The 18,277-nt window shown below is 51.5% G+C and overlaps 1 protein-coding gene across 1 annotated transcript in view; it reads right to left on the bottom strand.

Moving 5' to 3' along the window:
• Positions 1–9,133: 9,133 nt before the first annotated feature.
• Positions 9,134–18,277, bottom strand: part of BPIFB1 (BPI fold containing family B member 1) — a 19,167-nt gene continuing 10,023 nt past the window's right edge. The window contains exons 7-15 of the mRNA XM_023754493.1: positions 17,645–17,708; positions 15,814–15,899; positions 14,655–14,834; positions 13,684–13,737; positions 13,061–13,219; positions 11,440–11,507; positions 10,512–10,557; positions 9,368–9,431; positions 9,134–9,234 (exon numbers count right to left, since the gene is read on the bottom strand). Of these exons, the coding sequence (XP_023610261.1) occupies positions 9,149–9,234; positions 9,368–9,431; positions 10,512–10,557; positions 11,440–11,507; positions 13,061–13,219; positions 13,684–13,737; positions 14,655–14,834; positions 15,814–15,899; positions 17,645–17,708 (807 nt within the window). The 3' untranslated portion in view covers positions 9,134–9,148. The remainder of the gene's footprint in view (positions 9,235–9,367; positions 9,432–10,511; positions 10,558–11,439; positions 11,508–13,060; positions 13,220–13,683; positions 13,738–14,654; positions 14,835–15,813; positions 15,900–17,644; positions 17,709–18,277) is intronic.

Raw genomic sequence — 18,277 nt, 5'->3', positions numbered from 1 at the left:
CTGTGAGCCTCTTGGTCCTTACCTCTCCACGAATGGGGCTGTCTGGAATCTTTCCCTGGTCTCTGTCTCCCGCTTCCAAGAAAGACACTTTTATTACCTGAGTTCTGAAGTCGGTGGGTGGCACATGGCAGCAAGTCCAGCCCCTTGGCTGGGGCTGGTGCTCAGAGGAGCTCTTCAGGGGAGGGAGGGTCCTCTTGGCAGAGGGTGGCAAGGAGCTTCTGGCCAAAACTGATAGGGCCTGTCACTGAGGCTCAAAGGGCAGGCTCTAGGCCGGGGCCAACATACCCCAGGGAGGAAGTGGGAGGACCCTTCAGTTTGGGGTTGGGCCCTTTCCCTTAGGAACAACATCAGAGCTGCAGAGCCTGGCTGGGCCTTTCCTCTTGAAAGGGACCCAAGGAGGCTCCTAATACAGAATGTGCCAGCCATAGAGCCCAAGGGAGTAAGGGTGTATATTGGGGGAGGGGGTGGGCGTGGGCGTGTGGAAGAGAGCAGGTGAGGGACAGAGGCAGGGCTGGGAGGGGCCCGGTGACCACTTTGGGACCATTCCCCATGCCTTTCCCATGTATGTCTTCTATGCCACACCTCTGTAGTCAGGCAGGCCTGGGTTCAAATCCCCACCGCCACGCAGTAACTGTCTAACTGTGGGCAAGTTACTGTCCCTTCTGAGACTCACTTTTCATGCCTGCAAAAGGAGAAAAATAAATCCACATATGTCTTTTGGATATTGTGAAGATCATTGAGGTAACTTAGCACAGGGCCTGGCACATAGAAAGGGTTCAAAAGAAGTTACTTATCTTAATGTCCATTTTACAGGTGAAGAAAACAGACTAAGAGAGGTTAAGTGACTTTCTCAAGGTCACACAGCATGTCTGAGACAAAACTGGATTTGAAATCAGGGCACAGAGAGGGGACTGGCTACCCAGTGAAAGGGAAATTCAGTGTGACTATGCAACCCGGCTTCAAGACCCCCCCGCCCCGCCCCCCTCCGCCCCCGCCCTGAGTTCTCACTCCCAACCAAACTGCTATGCAAAGGTCCTCTTATGTGAGTATCCTGGCACCACCACTGCGAGTGTGCTCAGCTGGCTCTGTCACCATGGATGCCTTCATTAACTGCTGTCTCCCTTCCCTCCCCTTCCAAAATCTGGCCTCTCTAAAGGGACAGGAGGGAAGAATTTGGTTGGAGCCTCATGGAATCCGTCTGCTTTACCTCACTGACTGGAGATTCCTGGGGGAAATGGGCACGTGGGTGAGGCTCGGGTTCCTGTCATTTCACTGGCCGTGTGTTACTTGATCGCTCATCTGTGAGACAAAGACAATAATGACTCCTGCTAGGCAGGAGAGGCTGTGGAGATATCACTTGGTGGTTTTTTGTTTGTTTTGTTTTTAATCTTCTGTGGCTAATAAGACTCAGAGAAGCAGAAGACGTTTCCCTCCCCAGCCCAGGAAGGTCATAGGGTCTGAGAGTTGTGATCTGGGGGTTCCTACCTCAGGGGTGCATGGATGGTGGTTGTGTTTTGTGCCACGCCAGCATGACCAAGGGTGATCCCGATGGTGGGGGGCAGGTGAAAGGATTAAGGAAAGACAGACAAGAGAATAATAGCTGGGTCTCGGTGGGACGCTGCCTCCCTGATGAGGAGACAACAACAGAGCCCACAAGCCGTGTCTGTATTTTATAGCAGATGCCACGAGGCAAAGTAGGGGCGTGATCACGTTGCTTACAGCATTCTCGTGAGTTTCAACCTCATTTAACTACATGCACCCGAACTCTATCACAAGGCACGTGGGGCCACGTGTTTGGACCATAGGTTCAAGCTTACAACCACAGCCGTTGGCTATGATTGTGCTGGGAGGGCCCTGCCCTCCAGCTGGGACTTGCACGTGGCAATCAGAGGACCCTGTCCTTTCATTAGTCCGAGGTTTGAACCCGGCCAAAACACCGTAACCGCGCCCCACAGTGTTTCAGGCCTCAGATGGAAGGAGGCCGGCACAGAAGACACTTTCTCCTTTATGGGAGGTGAAGACCCGAGGGGGAGTGATGAAGTTACAGAGTAGGAGGCATTGTGGGGTGATGTGTAGGGGCTGCTTGTTAGTCATGTAGTCAGAGCCTCAATTTCCTCATTTGTCAAGTGGGGGTGCTATGGGCTGTGGGAAAGGCCGGGCAGATGAAGATCTGTCAGACCCTCAGCAGAGCAGGTGCTTGTCTTGGTTTGGGTTCCCCAGAAGGGTTTGTGTGCAGGTAGCTGATTTGGGAGGTGATCTCAGGAGACTCTGGTAGTGGGAGGGGGAAAGGAAGGGAAAGAGAGCCCATCAAGCAAGTGATTCCAGGGCACCTTGGGCTCCGTCCCGCTGGGGTATTGTGGGAGCTGGTGTGGAGTTGTTCCCTGCCCCATGGGGTGAGGAAGTGGGGTTATTTATCCACTAACCTCTGGGAAGCCCCAGAGGTTGTGGGTGGTTGGACCCTGGAGCCATGGCCATGGCTGTTTAGGGGAAGTGCTCCTGCTTGACGGGGGTGGGAGCTGCTCAGGATCGCACCGTCTGGGACAAGGGTTCCTTCTTCAGCTCCAGATGGGACCCAAGACCATAGGCTCTGTCCCATCTTCCAGGCTCCTCAGAAGCCCCCCAACAGATCCTTGTATGACTCCAGGGAACCAGCAGAGACCTACCCCAGACAAGATGGAGATCGACTTCCTTTTTTTTTTTTTTTTAGTTAATCCTCCCTAGAGGATATTTTTTCCATTGATTTTTAGGGAGAGTGGAAATGAGAGAGGGAGGGGGAAGGGAAAGAGAGAGAGAGAAAGAGGGGGGGAGAGGTGAGAAAGACATGCTGATTGGTTGCATTTGGTGTGTGGGCCAACACTCTAACCACTGAACCACACCGGTCAGGCAGAGATCAATTTTCTGGATCTCCCTTGCCGAGCGGGAGTTCACACCTATATTTAATATGATTTGGAAAAGAATGCGATGTGGTGTTTGGGGACACAGGCCACTAAGTGTGGCTGGGGGTCAGCGGTGCGTTGGGACTGCAGCCCTGGCCCTAGAGCTCAGCCTCTGCACAGTAAGTGCTCACTGGCCCTGGTATAAGCGCCTTGTGCAGGTTCTTATCCTGGCCCCGCTGGGTCCCTCTTGGCCTAGCCTGTGTCTTGTAGATAGAAACTCCATCTGGGCTGCCTCTCCAGGCTGTGAGCTGTTCTTATGCCTGTTTAGGCCCTGAAGTTGGGTAATGCCTTTTCCTGCAAGGCCCTTCGCGTGCTAGGAGGGGACTTTGTGTGCTCGGAGGGCCTGGAGTCTGGAGAACAGGGGCCCTATTGTCTGTCCTGAACCTGATGCTGCAGGGATGTCAGGGAGACAATGGCAGTCCCATTGCTGTCCAAGCAGGAAGGGCCTTCGGTGATAAGGCCCAACATCCTGGAGGCCAGGTAACATCAGTGACGACAACATCACCCGCAGGTGACATTGTTTGAGTACCTCCCATGTGTCTGGAACCGTTCTCTCTCATTTCACCCTCACTAGAGCCTTCTAAGATTGGGACTATGGTTCTCCCCATTTTATAGAGAAGAAAACTGAGGCCCATTGAGGGGAAGCCACCTTCCAGGGTCAACAACCATTGAGGGGGGGCGGCCAGAACTCAAAGCCTGCCTCTACAGTCACATTGTTCAGACAGCCATCGGCCCACCACACTGCCAAGATCAACAAAGCATGCGACCCTGGCCGAGAAGTTGTCCCAGCAAGTGGGGGTCTTAGGGCCAACCCAGAAGGCAGGAGGGCACAACCAGCTTTCTTATTCCCGAAGCCCAGGGAGGCGGCCAAGACCCTGGCTGTTATCCACATGTGGTCTGATGTGGCCTGAAACATAGCTCAGGTGTGGCCCAGATTGGCTCAGAAGGGCCTGAACATGATCCAAATGTGGCTCGGATGTCCAGCCCCTTAGCCTGCCAAGGGCACAGTGACTCCTGGGACAAAGATACACTCCAGACTTCAAAAGTCATAGGCAACTATTTATTCATTGCAGAGAGGGAACCTACGAAGCTGGATGCCACTGGGAGCCAGCCTGCCCCAGGTGGCCACTGTCCAAGTCTTCACTGGAAGAGAGGAGAGGGGTCCAGGGTTCTACGAGGATTCTGCCATGAGCATAAGTTCATCCTGCAATTGGAGGAGAAAAGTCAACTGGGTTTGTTTTTTTTTTCATCTCCTGACTTGTGATTTACGCTGGCGTGTCCTCCTCAAGGTGACCACTGTCATTGAGGGTCATGATCCTGAACTCACTCAGACAGAATTCTTAGAAGGGACAGAAGAGTAGGGTCTGCCTGCAGAGTGTGGGATTGTATAGGATCGCTGTCCCTCGTCCCAGCTGATCACCAACACTTCCCCAAATGTTTCCTCAAATGCAGATTCCTGGTTGTACCCATTGGGCCTTAGGCAGCTAAATCTTTTTTTTTTAATATATATTTTTTGATTTTTTTACAGAAAGGAAGGGAGAGGGATAGAGAGTTAGAAACATCGATGAGAGAGAAACATCAATCAGCTGCCTCCTGCACACCTCCTACTGGGGATGTGCCCGCAACCAAGGTACATGCCCTTGACCGGAATCGAACCTGGGACCCTTCAGTCCGCAGGCCGATGCTCTATCCACTGAGCAAAACCGGTTAGGGCAAGGCAGCTAAATCTTTTAAAAAATCTTTATTGTTGAAACTATTACATATGTCCCCCCTTCCCCCATTTAGTCAGCTAAATATTTAACAAGGCTCTGGCTTTTTTTTTCTTTTTAACTAAGTGTGCTATGAAGAACTTAATCTATTAGATTTCCCCCAACATTTTATTTTGATCATTTTCAAACATACAGTAAAGTTGAAAGAATTTTATGTGAGCACTTATATACTCATGATCTAGATTCTCCCAATTAAAAAACTATACTTGCTTTATCTCACATCTAACCACTTATTCATTTGTTTGACTAGATTTTAAAATATATCCTATCTAATAAAAGAGAAACATGGTAATTAGCCGTACATCCGCTACCCTTCCCATTGGCTAATCAGGGCGATATGCAAATTAACTGCCAGCCAAGATGGCAGCCGGCAGCCATGCACTGAAGCGAACAGGGAGGCTTGCTTGCTCCAGTGACTGTGGACTCCAACGTTCCCCACCTGACTTGCCGGCCTCTCAGCTGCAACTCTAAGGAACTATATTGCAAATATAGAAGCTAAACAAAACCCCAGAAACCTGCGTTAGTCAGCCGGGCTTCAGCCAGCCGGACCGCAACATTGTATCAAATACAGAAAATAAACAAAGGCCAGAAACCTACTTTCAGCAGCTGAGGCCTCAGAGCTAAAGCTGGCCCAGAATAAAAAGAAAAAAAAAAAGAAAAAAAAGGAGCGGTTGGGAGCTTCAGTGACCTGCCAGCCTGAAAACGGCCCTCAGCCCCTCAGCCAGACTGGCCAGGCACCCCCACCCTGATCCAGGACACCCTTCAGGGCAAACCAGCCAGCCCCACCTGTGCACCAGGCCTCTATTCTATATAGTAAAAGGGTAATATGCCTCCTGGCCCCAGGATCAGCGGAGCTGCGAGGCCTCCCGGCACCGGGAGCAGCGTGACAGGGGGCAGCGCCCAAACCCCCTGATCGCCCTGTGGCTCTGTGTGTGACAGGGGGTGGGGCCACAACTCCCCTATCGGCCCTACTCTGTGAGTGACAGGGGGGAGCTCCCCAACCCACTGATGGGCCCTGCTCTGTGCGTGACAGGGGGGAGCTCCTCAACCCCCTGATCGGCCCTGCTCTGTGTGTGACAGGGTATGGAGCCCCAACCCCGCTGATGGGCCCTGCTCTGTGTGTGACAGGGTGCAGCGCCCCAACCCCCTGATCCGCCCTGCTCTCTGTGTGACAGGGTATGGAGCCCCAACTCCCCTATTGGCCCTACTCTGTGAGTGACAGGGGGGAGCTCCTCAACCCCCTGATCGGCCCTGCTCTGTGCGTGACAGGGGGTGGTGCCGCAACTTCCCTATCGACCCTGCCTTGAGTGTGACGGGGAGGTGCCCCAACCCCCCAATCGGCTGTACCCTGAGCGTGACTAGGGGTGGCATTGTAACCTCCCGATCCGCCCTGCTCTGTGCATGACAGGGGGCAGTGCCCCAACTTCCCAATTGGCCCTGCTCTGAGCCCGACCAGGGGCTGCACCTAGGGATTGGGCCTGCCCTCTGCCACCCGGGAGCAGGCCTAAGCCAGCAGGTCATTATCTCCTGAGGGGTCCCAGACTGCGAGAGGGCACAGGATGGGCTGAGGGACCCCCTCTCCCCCCCGAGTGCACAAATTTTGTGCACCGGGCCTCTAGTCCTATATAATAAAAGGCTAATATGCAAATCAACCAAATGGTGGAACGACTGGTCGCTATGATGTGCACTGACCACCAGGGGGCAGACGCTCAATGCAAGAGCTGCCCCCTGGTGGTCAGTGTGCTCCCACAGGGGGAGTGCCGCTCAGCCAGAAGCCGGGCTCACAGCTGGCGAGCGCAGTGGCCGTGGTGGTAGCCTCTCCTGCCTCCACGGCAGTTAGACATCCCCTGAGGGCTCCCAGACTGCAAGAGGGTGCAGGCCTGGATGAGGGACCCCCCCGCTCCACTGAGTGCACAAATTTCGTGCACTGGGCCTCTAGTTATATTATAAAGCTATATAAAGGAAATAAATGTGCTGCTTAGTCCAAAATAAATGAACAGAGTAGAACAGAAAATTTGGAAACAGTTCCAAAGGATGAAATGATACTTTTCCAACTTAAACTGTAAATGATAAATTATGCGATGCAAATTGCTTTAGAAAATAAAAAAAAGGAGCATTGCTAGATGTCCCCTAATAAGAGATATGTGAAATAAACCACGCTTCAGCCATACAGTTGTATGGATACCCGTTGTCCATCCAACACCAACCAAGTGCACATATGTCTTAGATAAATGAACTACTTATATTTTACTCAGATTATTGTAATGTCATCCATTAGTGCAGGGGTCCTCAAACTTTTTAAACAGGGGGCCAGTTCACTGTTCCTCAGACCGTTGGAGGGCCGGACTATAGTTTTAAAAAAAACTATGAACAAATTCCTATGCACACTGCACATATCTTATTTTGAAGTAAAAAAACAAAACGGGAACAAATACATATTTGTATTTGCATGTGGCCCACGGGCCGTAGTTTGAGGACCCCTGCATTAGTGCATGACCTGTGTATTCAGACATCTGCTGAGTTTTGTGGATGAGGAAGCTGGGCTCAGAGAGGCCAGAGGACCTGCCTGAGGTCTCATGGCTGGAGAGAGGCAGAGCTGGCAGAACTTGTCCTCTGGTCCCTAAGTCTAGATTCTCAGCCTCTTTCGGTACCATCCACAGTACTGTTCTCTTTATTCTCCACCAAAGCCAGCTAAAGCTAAAGGGTGGGCATGGTTGTTGAGGTGGGCAGCTGATAATAAGTCAAATGTCAACTTGCCTTGGAAGCTTGTTAACAAAGCCTCCTACCCTTCCCCCAAATTCGACTGTAGCGGAGTGGGGGCATTTTGAGACTTCCTTTCCTCTGGGGATTTCTCTGAACTAAACAGCTTTCCCTGACCTGTGGATGTTTTTAATTGTTAATACTTCTGCTTTCAATGTCTCCCCCACTCCAGGGTGGACTAGAAACTCCAAGAAGGCAGGGATTTCTGTCTTTTTTGTTCACAGTTGTGATCAGTGCCTGGCACATAGTAGGTGCTTAGTAAATGCCTGCTGGGCAGCTGATTAAGATGGAATCACCTCACTGTCATTGGCTCATGTGGAGATTGGAGCCCAAAGCAGGGGGTTATCAGGGCAGGTGCCGAGTGCAGATCTCTACTCTGCCACCTACTGAGTGTGTGACCTTGGAAATGGACTTGCCATCTCTCACTCTCAGTTTCCCCATCTGTAAAATGGGGATGACAATAGGATGTACCTCATAGGGTAGTTGTGAAAACTGAGCAAGATACCCCAGTACCTGGCACAAAATGATTATGGGCTGTTAACTATTATTAATGACAATATTTGGGGGAGGTGGATGCTGCTACAGCACCTCTCCCTAACAGCTGCCAACAAGAGTCATATGTTCAATCAGCACTTATTGAGCATCTACTGTGAAAGGCCTTACTGAATCAATGAACAAACGAAAGAATGGGGTGGGAAAAGCTGGAGGTGTATTGACCCCTGGCAAGGACAGTTGTATTCTTCCTCTTACAGATGAGGAACTGAGGCCCTGAGAGAAGAAGCAACTTGCCCAAGGTCCCTCATGAGTGAGCAGCGGGGTCAGGATTGGCGCACAGCCCACACCTCCCAGCTCAGGGCTTTCCTAGTGACTATGCCCTCCTTGGGGCAGGATGTTTAACCCCACTCACCTCGGTCACCTCCACAAAAACGTCGTCAAGTCCCAAGGCCTTCACTATTACCACTGCGATCCCTTGTCTTAATTTGCCTGAAACAACAAATATGGTTGGAGACTGGTGGTCCTGGGCAGCTGTGGGCAAGCTCACAATTCCCAGAGGCGGCACACCCCATGCAGACTGGCCCTGTTGCTTCTGCTCAGCTGTTCTCCTGCCCAGCATCCATTTAGCCTCATCTCCTTAACCTTTGCCTCCATCCAGCACCGGCTCTGGCTGCTCCAAAGGGCACCCCTCGCATCCTCTCACATTCCTGCTCAAGTACCAGGCCTCCCATCATCCACAGCACAAGTGTGGAAATTGAGATGTCTCATTCTAATAAAATAAAGGAATGAAAGAGGTGGGCTTGTCATAGGTTACCAACTTTCCCACCCCCATGACCTGAGGCTTAGTTAGAATAATTCCATCTTTTCTCTCAGCTTCCTCCACCATGAACACAAATAACAACGCCAACAACAACAGTGGCTGAGAAATGTTGAGCACCAACTGTGCTAGGCAGCCCCCTCTGCCCCTTACAAACACCATCTCCTTTATGCTTCTGAGGAAGGTACTCTTATTTCCCCATTTTACAGATGGAGAAACTGAGGCTCAGAATAATAAGGCAGCTCATCTAAGGCCAGGCAGCCAGCAAGAGGGGAATTAAAGACTTGGACCAGGTCTGTCTGAGGCACATCGAGTGTGCTCTTGTCTGTTTACACCTCGGTCTGTTGTCATCCTCATGGGCATTGCCTGGCTCATCTTGCATGTCTAGGCTCTGCAACCAGTGAAGGAAGGTGGAGAGGGGAGAGCTCATTTCCAGATGGGTGACCGGAAAGGCTTCCTGGAGAAGCAGAATTTGAAGTAGAGTGGAAAATGAGTGAAAGGGGCCCCAAATGGAGACCCAGGCAGGAGAAGTAACGCACCCACCCTCAAAAGCCCTGGGAAGTGGGGGGATGGATAGCAAAGGAACTCACCATTCTCATTTGTCTGCAAGACGGCGCTGAGGATGTCTCGGGCGATGTCTTTCAGCATTATAGGCTGTGAGAGAGAAGGGACATTGCTCCCTGGCTGAGAATCCCAAGTCCTCCCAGCCATTCCTAGAATGGGCACAGCCCAGCCCCATGGTGAGGGCGGCTGGTGGAGGTGCTGGAATCCCAAGTCCCTGCCAGTCAAAGTTGCTAGGGCTCCTGAGGGTGACACAAACCCAACTGGCCCTGGGGTCCCATAGTTGAGGGGGCTGGGGTGCATCAGAAGGATGTCCCCCCCCCCCACTCTCAAGGGCTCCAGCAGAATGTGATGTGCCTTTAGGAAATTTAGCCCTGTGCTTCCTGAGGTTTTGACTTCTCAAGGGAAGCCAGAGTCCTGATTTTCATGTGGAAACCTCCCGTTTTAAAATATTGATAAAAAATTAAAAAACAAAATAAAAATATAAGGACAGCCCGCCGGCATGGCTCCATGGTTGAGCATCAACCTATGAATTAGGAGGTTACAGTTCGATTCCTGGTCAGGGCATATGCCTGGGTTGCGGGCTCAATCCCTAGTGTGGGGCCTGCGGGAGGCAGCTGATCAATGATTCTCATCATTCATGTTTCTATCTCTCTCCCTCTCCCTTCCTCTCTGAAATTAATAAAAATACGTTAAAAAACACATGTAAGGACAAAAACACGACCAAAACAAAATACAAGAACAAACACACCAAACCCCCAGAACCGACACCATGTCACAAGACAGGATTCAGCCAATTTCAGACTCTGATTTAGTCCAACTCAGGTGAGGAAACTGAGGATCAGAGGGAAAGGGCTGCTCATGGTCATGAGATGAGCTTATGTGATTGTGAATAGAAGAGATTTATTTCTTAATTTTGGGTCAAAACTTCACAGGAAAGTGAATGTGCATCTGTGTGTCCGTATTTGTGTGTTCTCAGCTGTGTTTGGCATAAAGTGGGTAAATGCCTGAACCAGGAGGTTAGACTTTGTAGCTGATAACGTGGAGGCCGGCCAGCCCACTATGGGGCTGCCCATGGGGACCTGCTGAAACCACATTCTGCAAAATGTTTCCTTTTGAAATGGACCATTCTGGGCTATTCTGTGTCCGCAGGGACAATCCGTTAATACTCACGTCAAACTGGGCAATGTCTGCGTTCAGCACGCGGATCCGTTCAGGACTGCAACAGATAATACCCATAAGAATGGTCCCTCCAAGTCCCATTCATTCATTCATTCATTCATGCATGCATTTACTCATTCATTCATTCAACAGCTGTTTATTGAGCACCTACTATGTACCAGGCACAGTGTAGGCTCTGGAGATACAGCAGCGAACCAACTCAAATTCTTGCTTTATGGAGCTTACATTGTAATTGAGGGTGGTATGGGGAGACAGAACTGTCTGCCAGGTGTGGACAAGCTGTCAGCCCAGCCCTGGGAAAGCCACACAGAGGCATGTGCAGAGCCGGCTGCTCCTTCCTTTTCTTTCTCAATTGAGAGAAGCTGACCTCTGTTCTGAGAAGGGTCCTCATGGACATGCAAATGCCAGCCAAGTCTGCAGTGGCACCCTGGGATCCGCGTGCAGCAGGACCTCTGGTGGCGGGTGGTGGTGGGCTCTGTTTTGCACATCTGAGTGGCTAGGGCAGCAGGAGGGTGGTTGGGTGGGAGATCAGGCAGGGGTGCAGAATGCAGCTGGAGCCCCGTGCTTCTGGGCTGGGCTGCATGGGGGCTTCGCATCTAGGCATGACTGTCACTGCCTCTGTGTGGAGGTGTCCAGAATGGGCCGCCCACGGCCGAGGGGATGACGCTGGGCAGGCTGTTCCTGTGGCCAGGGTCAACATGCCCATGGCTGCTGCAAGGCCACTTCCCTTTCCTGCTCTGTCTCTCACACTCAGTCCTCGACAGCGGGACAGTCCAGGTAAGGCAGCCTTTCTGCCTGCCCTGGAGTAGCCTTCACTGGATGCTCACACCCCAGAGACTCAACACACTGTGTTTAAAGAAACCCAAACGGTCACCGGGTGGCACTCATTTTTATCACCAGATTCTTCACGATGATTTACCTGATTCCGGTTAAGTTGAGCAAAAGCTGGGCACCTTTGCTAAAAAACTCAGCTTTTGAGCTGGCTTCCTGCAATGAGAAACCCACATTTCTTTTAGAGGATGTGTCAAAGGTGGGGTGTGGGGTTCTGCAAGGGGCTCTGGGGTCAAGCTGACACTTGGATCTCAGCTATTGGTTCTGCGACCTTGGAAAAGGGTTTGACCCCTCTGGCCTCACTTTCTTCATCTATTAAATGGGATAGTACCTGTACCCACTCCCCACTGAACAGACAGCCACATAGGATTGCTGTGGGAAATGATGATGACAGCAGCCAATATGCATGGAGCCTTCACTGTGTGTCTGGCAGTTTTAAGAAGTTTATATGATTATCTCCTTTGATCCTCACAACCCTTTGAAGTGGCTTCTATTTTTACCTCATGGCAGAGGTGAGGGAACTGAGGGACAAAGATCAATAACCTCCTGGTAATGTTAAGTATTATTATTATCAGAAAGGTCAGAAGCAAAGTCAGGTCTCAAATACAAGTGACAAAGATATATATCAACTTGACCTGTGGGCAGGGTGAGCCTGAGGGCAGAGTGCCAGGCTCCAGCTCCAGTGAGCTGCTCCCAGAGAACAAACTTGTCCTGCAGGCCTGGGCTTGGTGGCCTTCTGAAAAGTGCCTGCCATTGGCCATGGAGGGGCCAGGTCACCAGGGAAGCTCATTCCCACTGCTGGTCGGGAATCAAAATATCCTTCAATAGCCCTAGCCAGTTGCTCAATGGTTAGAATGTTGGCCCTTGGACTGAAGGGTCTCGGGTTTGATTCTGGTTAAGGGCACAGGTTGCAGGTTCAATCCCCGGCCCCGGTTGGTCGGGACGCGTGTGGGAGGCAACCAATCAATGTGTCTCTCTCACATTGATGTTTCGCTCTCTCTCTGTTTCTCCCCCTCCCTTCCACTCTCTCTAAAAATCAATGGAAAAAATATCCCCAGGTGAGGATTAACAACAAGAACAAAAAGAATATCCTTCAATATAGGAAGCTAGGGCACTGTGTCTCCTGTAGTCTTTTGTGAATGGCACCCCTGAAATTGTGTGTGGGCAACCCGTACAGCTGTCCACAGCAACTCTGCTCTAAGGATAGTGTCAGCATTAGGTTCCTTCTAACAACCAGGTACTGTCCAGACTCCTTGGTTAGGCACGGTTCCAGCAGCCACGCATAAATCCTGTGTTGTCTCTCTGTTCTCTCTGCCTCTGTAGTGGGTGCAGTGAGTGCCCCAACTCAGATCCCCTTTAAAGGGCGGGGCATCCGTCCCTCCCCGCCGAGTGCTGCCGCTAGCAGTCCCCAGACCCTTCGCTGCAGACATGCTCCTGCTTGAACAGAGCTGCCTTGCTGGGGAGTCACGTCCCTCCTACCCATGGGCACTATTGGGTGGCCAGTAACTGACTGAAAAGGGGGTAAAGGCTTGACTGACTAATAAAGTCATCAGGGCCCCCAAAGCTCCTGAATCTTGGGGTCAGCGCTCCCTATACCCCGATCCTGCTGGGTGACAAGAAAGGTGGAAATGTTTAGCAAAGCAAGAGGGATGAATGGGAATAGTGTAGGTCCCCTAAATTGCTGCCAATGTCACAGGCAATTAACTCACAATGCCCAGGGTGAATAAGGGGCGGAGGGCTTCACTGGAGGCGAACAATTGCAGCACGATCAGTTGGGCCAGCTTGGCACCGCCCTTCTCCAGAAGGAGCGCTGGGGTCCCCTGGGTTAGGATCTTCACAATCTGTGTGTGCTTCAGCTGAGCCGCAGCCTGGAGGGACATCAGACCTGCATGTGGCCTCCCACGCACCTCGCCGTGGCCCACAGGTCCCATGTGGCCTGGCCCGGGCCCAACTTCCCGACCTCCCTGCTTCCTCTCCGTGCTCCACCCACACTGTCCTCTCCGTCCTGGAATGGATTGCTCTCACCATCTCAGCCTTTGGTTTTGCTTCTCCCTCTGTCTGGAATCCCCTTCTCTCCAGGGAAGCCCTCCCTAGTTTTCCAGACTCTCTCAGTGCCCCATGAATGCTCTCATAACCCTCAGCATCTGTCCTCTTCGCTGACAGTTTATCTGTGTAATTATGTGATGCAGGTCAGCCTGTCCTGTTGGCCTGAGATCTTCGTGAGGACAGGGCTGGAAGGGAGGGGAGTGCTCTCACATAATTTTATTCCCCAGAGGCCCGAGGACAGACCCCAGCAAACACCCATCAAGCTGCAGATGGCCAGTGGACCAACCTCTTCACTGATCTCCTTGATGATCTTCTTCAGCCGGTGGGCCAGCTCAGGAAGCTGAGGATGAGAGGAAGCCAGAGCAGGTCAGCTGGAGGGGCGGGGGAGACATCCCTGCAGCAGCCCCACTGCTGCGACCCCCAGCACCCCAGAAAAGCTGGGTGGGCCCGGTGGGCCAGGCTACATATTTGTCACTTGCAAGAAACAGCCCTATGTTAGCTGCTGTGAGGCAGGGGATCCCCCTGGCCTGGACTTTTACTGTGGGTTGGTGGTGGTTGTGGGTTTGCAGGCAGCTCACTGCTCCCAGAGCGCACAGAGAAGTGACCCAATCCTCACTGTCGTCCTGAATGTGGTTGCTGGTGACCACTCCTCTTTTCTCACTATCTCAGCCCCTTACTCTGAATTCTGATCCTCAAGAGCTTGGTTATCTGCTGTCTGTCAGCTTACTTTAAGTCCGGACACCCTCCCACAACTTTGGGGCAACGCTTTTGCCCTGTAGGCCTCAGTTTCCTCACCAGTCACCTTGGAGGCGGTGGCACACCCTGGCTGACTAGGGTGTGCTGTTTTGAGAAGCATTTCAAGGCTGTGTCAGCATCAAGGCTCGATAGGGAGGACCCTGATTGATTCGTCATGTCTGCCATGGGCCCCAGGGTGGACGGCAGCAGCCTAGTATCTAAGATGCCCTTCGGTTGGGAAGGACTGTTATTTGGCAGAAGAAGCAGGTGTGTCATGTTCTCAGAGGGCAGAATGAGGAGCAGGACTGGATTTTGCAGGGAAAGCTTCATCTTTAGAACGATATGTCAGAGACAGAGACTGTCAGGGGAGGGAGGGAGCTCTCCATTACTAGAGGGGTTTAAACTAAGCGTGACAGGGGATTCGTGCCCCGGGGCCTTGGGGTCCTTGCATTCCCTTTAATTCAGAAAGTTCCCATGATTCAGTAGAGGTGGCTTTTTCCTCTGTCCCGTGTCGAGGCTTACCACAACGTCCGGCATGATCGCGATTTCTTCTGGAGGGAGGAAGGCCCCTATTGCATCATTCACCACATCCTGCCTCAGGGTGAGGCTGAAAGGGGCGCTGTCCGGAGTGGGAATTGTCAGGGAAGCCTCAGACTCACTGAACCTTTTGGTCTCCGTTCCCTCTGAGTCCAATAACTTGGCCTAAGGAGACACAGAGCAGAGAGCTGGTATCAAAACTTTAACTCCACGCCTTACCCAACCACCACCTGGAAGGAAATAATGCCTCTCAACCTGCTTCCCTTTTTGCACTTGCTGTCAGGAAGCTCAGCCCAGAATCCAGTGCCTTGCTGTAGGTGAGGAGTAAGCTCAGGTGCCTAGCAATAGCTACCCCACCTGCACCCCTCAGATAATCTCTGATTTTTAAAAACTTTAAATGTCTTATTTGGAATTTAGGTTTCAACTTTTCAGATACCTCACAAGCCCTTTGGATGAAGGGAAAATTAAAAACTGCAAGAAAATTGATGGAAATGCTTGATGCTGCAGTTTTCCAAGGGATCCATGAAAACTGGTCTGGGATACAAGCTGTCCACGTTGGTGTGGGCCCTGAGGGAGTCGAGCTCCAGGGTGTATGCAGCTCCATTTACCAGGCTCTTCCTGCCGGCCAGTCTTCAGTCCCATGTCACTCTTTCCTTGGGGACTATGATGATCTACACTTTACAGATGAGGAAACTGAGGCTTTGGGAGGGGAAGAGACTTGCCCAAGGTCACACAGCCAGGGACTGGTGGGGCTGGGTGAGAAACTTAGGTCTGTGTGCTTTGAACCTGGAATCTGGTTTCAAGGTAATCAGATGTTTGGGGATTGGCAGGGGCTTTGCCTGAGAAAAAGGCCAAGAGCCCCAGTGCAAACACTCGGGCCCATGACTGGGGAGATCAAGGTCGGAGGACAGACCACCAGGATCGATGTTCTGTGCTTGGCCCTTAGATTCTACCTGCCGTGTTTTCCCCATCAGAATGGTTGGCATGGGACATGCTCGGCATTTTGAGATTTTTCTAAATCAGCCCGTGTGTCTTAACCGTGCCCAGTGTTTTCTCCCCTGAAACAGAACCCCTGGTATCTGACCCTGGTGGTCAGCGAAGGCAATGATGTCCCCACTTTACCCTCAAGGTCCATGACACTCACCTCCAGGTTGAGCTGGATGGTGTTATCCTTGATGGCAGAAGACAGAAGGTCAAACTGCAGGTGGTCATCGCTCACGGGAATGGGCGCTGCTTGGAGACAAGAAGAAAGCTGTGTGAGGGGGAAGGGCAGGACTGGGTGGGTTGTTTGGGGGCTGCTTTTGGCTGGAGCTGCATTATTGCATGGGGAGGGGTAAGAAGAGAGGAGCAGGAGTAATGATGATGTTGATGATGACAATGACGAAAATGATAATAACTGACATTTATTAAACATATATTGAGTGTTGAACTGGGTTAAACCTTTATTGTGTTAGCTCATCGAATCCTCACAATAACCTTAGGGGGTATAGCTCTTATTCTTACCCCCATTTTACAAATGGGAAAACTGAGGCTCAGAAAAGTGAAATGATTTGCTCATACTGTGAAAAGATTTGGACCCAGTGATCCTATGTCAACGTCCTGGTTTGAACAAAACTGACCTATTGCTTGTAACTCTCTACCTCCCCACCAGACTGATCCTATCCAGGCGGGTCTGGATCTGTTCTCTGGTTCAAATGTGTTCGCCTTGGGATTCCCTACTTGGCCGCGAGGGGGCGGAGGCGTCTCAGCTGCCCTCGCTGTTGGGCGGAGAATGGGAAGGGCAACGGAGGAGGCTCAGGGGTGGGCAGGGCAGGGAGTAGGTCCTTGGACCACCTACACCTTCCCCGCCTCCCTGCACCCCCAAGCTTGCCCTGCCCATGGGAAGCAGAGGAGCCAGACAGACCTCTGTTCTAGCCACAGTAGCCTTAGGTAGTTTCTTCCCTCCTCAATCTCAGTTTACTCATTTTAAAGTGGGGGTGCAATACAGAAATGTTGGCCTCATAGGTGGTATAGAACGGGTACCTAGTAAAGCTGGCTTGAATCTGAATTATACCACACTTGAAATTTGAAGAATTGGATGTAAGCCTTCCCCATCCCTAACTTCTGTAAACTTGAATAACGGACTTAAAGTCTCTGTGCCTCAGTTTGCTGATCTGTGAAGTGGGTATTGATCACTACTTCACAGTGATGTCTGTGGAGCAGCCAGTTATATAAAACACCAAGCACAGTATTTGCTCTATGGGTGCTCAATGCTACTGATTCCATTCTCTTCCCACTCCTCTCTGGTGGCCCCTTGGAATGAGCCACTTCAGATCCCCAAGCAGTAGGCAATAGAATTTTCTTCTTCCTTTCAATCCCCGCTCTGAGGCACTTGAGCACAGCAGACACTTGAGGTGGGGGTAGAAGCCTGTGACCTTCCATTTCTGCTACTCTCAGGGAGGGAGAAGTGACCTTCCTGAGCATATATCTGACCTCTTCTTTTGTTCCCTCTTCTCTAAGCCCACAGTCTTTGCTGTATCATTCACTTATGCATCCATTCAGCACACATTTGAATAAACTTCTATCTGCAGCCAGAGCACTTGCTATGTGCCTGGAACTCTCCTATAAACTTTTAATCCTCACTAACAATCCCGAGGTAGGGCTGTACAAGTCCCATTTTACAGATGAGGAAGCTGAGGATAAGGAGGTGGAGCTGGCTTCCCATAGTCACCAGACAAATCAATAGTAGAGCTGGGATTTTAACTCAGATTTATTTGGGTCACCTGCTGGCTCATGTGGAAACCTGCCTATAGTATATAGTAGGTACTGGTGAACTCAGAACTGTGAATTCCTGTCTGCTCATCCCAGGCAGGGATCAACTGGTGCTCTTCCCACCTGCTGCTCAGACCAGACTAGGGAGGTGCCCCCTCCAGAGCCACAGCCTGGAGGCTGGCTCAGCAGAAAAGAAAAAAGGTGGGAGAGAGCAGTGCACTCACCCTCTACCATCTGCAGGAGGTCCTCTTGCATGTCCTCAAAGGCCTCCTCGATCACGGGACACAGCTGTAACAGCACAAATGCGGGAACTTCATCAGCAAAGGGGTCCCATAGTGACCCATGCCCAGCCCACGTGGCCTCAGTCCCACCGCCGTGCTCATGGCCAGCCAGGACTTTGTCCATGGGGTAGAGGACTCAGTGGCACATCTACTCCCCCAGCCAACTCTGCTGCTCAGAGCACCCCATTTCAGTCCCCGGTGAACCTGGGGCCTTTTGTCCCCATCTTGTTCCCCAGAGCCCATGTTTTCCATGGGAAGGAGATGGAGAGGTCCTCCCTTCATTCACACATTCATTCAGCACGTCACCCTACCGAGCTCCTTCTGCATGTCAGACTCAGAGCAGAGGCCAGCAAGACAGGCCGAACCAGACATGAGAAGAATCTCTTTGTGTCCTTTGTGGGTTTCTAGCTCCTCCCAAATTGCCAGCAGCTCTCATTCAGGGAGCAACTTTGTTCCCCCAGAAGACATCTGGAAATTTTCTGGAGACATTCTTTAGTCGTCCACAGATTGGGAAAGTGATGTTATTGGCATCTGGTTGGATAGAGGGCCAGGGAATGCTACTAAACATCCCACGGG

This window comes from Myotis lucifugus, unplaced genomic scaffold (genome assembly GCF_000147115.1).
Source record: "Myotis lucifugus unplaced genomic scaffold, Myoluc2.0 scaffold_60, whole genome shotgun sequence".
Classification (NCBI taxonomy): domain Eukaryota; kingdom Metazoa; phylum Chordata; class Mammalia; order Chiroptera; family Vespertilionidae; genus Myotis; species Myotis lucifugus.
Note: the sequence above shows the minus strand (reverse complement) of the source record. Positions and strands in the feature narration are given on the sequence as shown.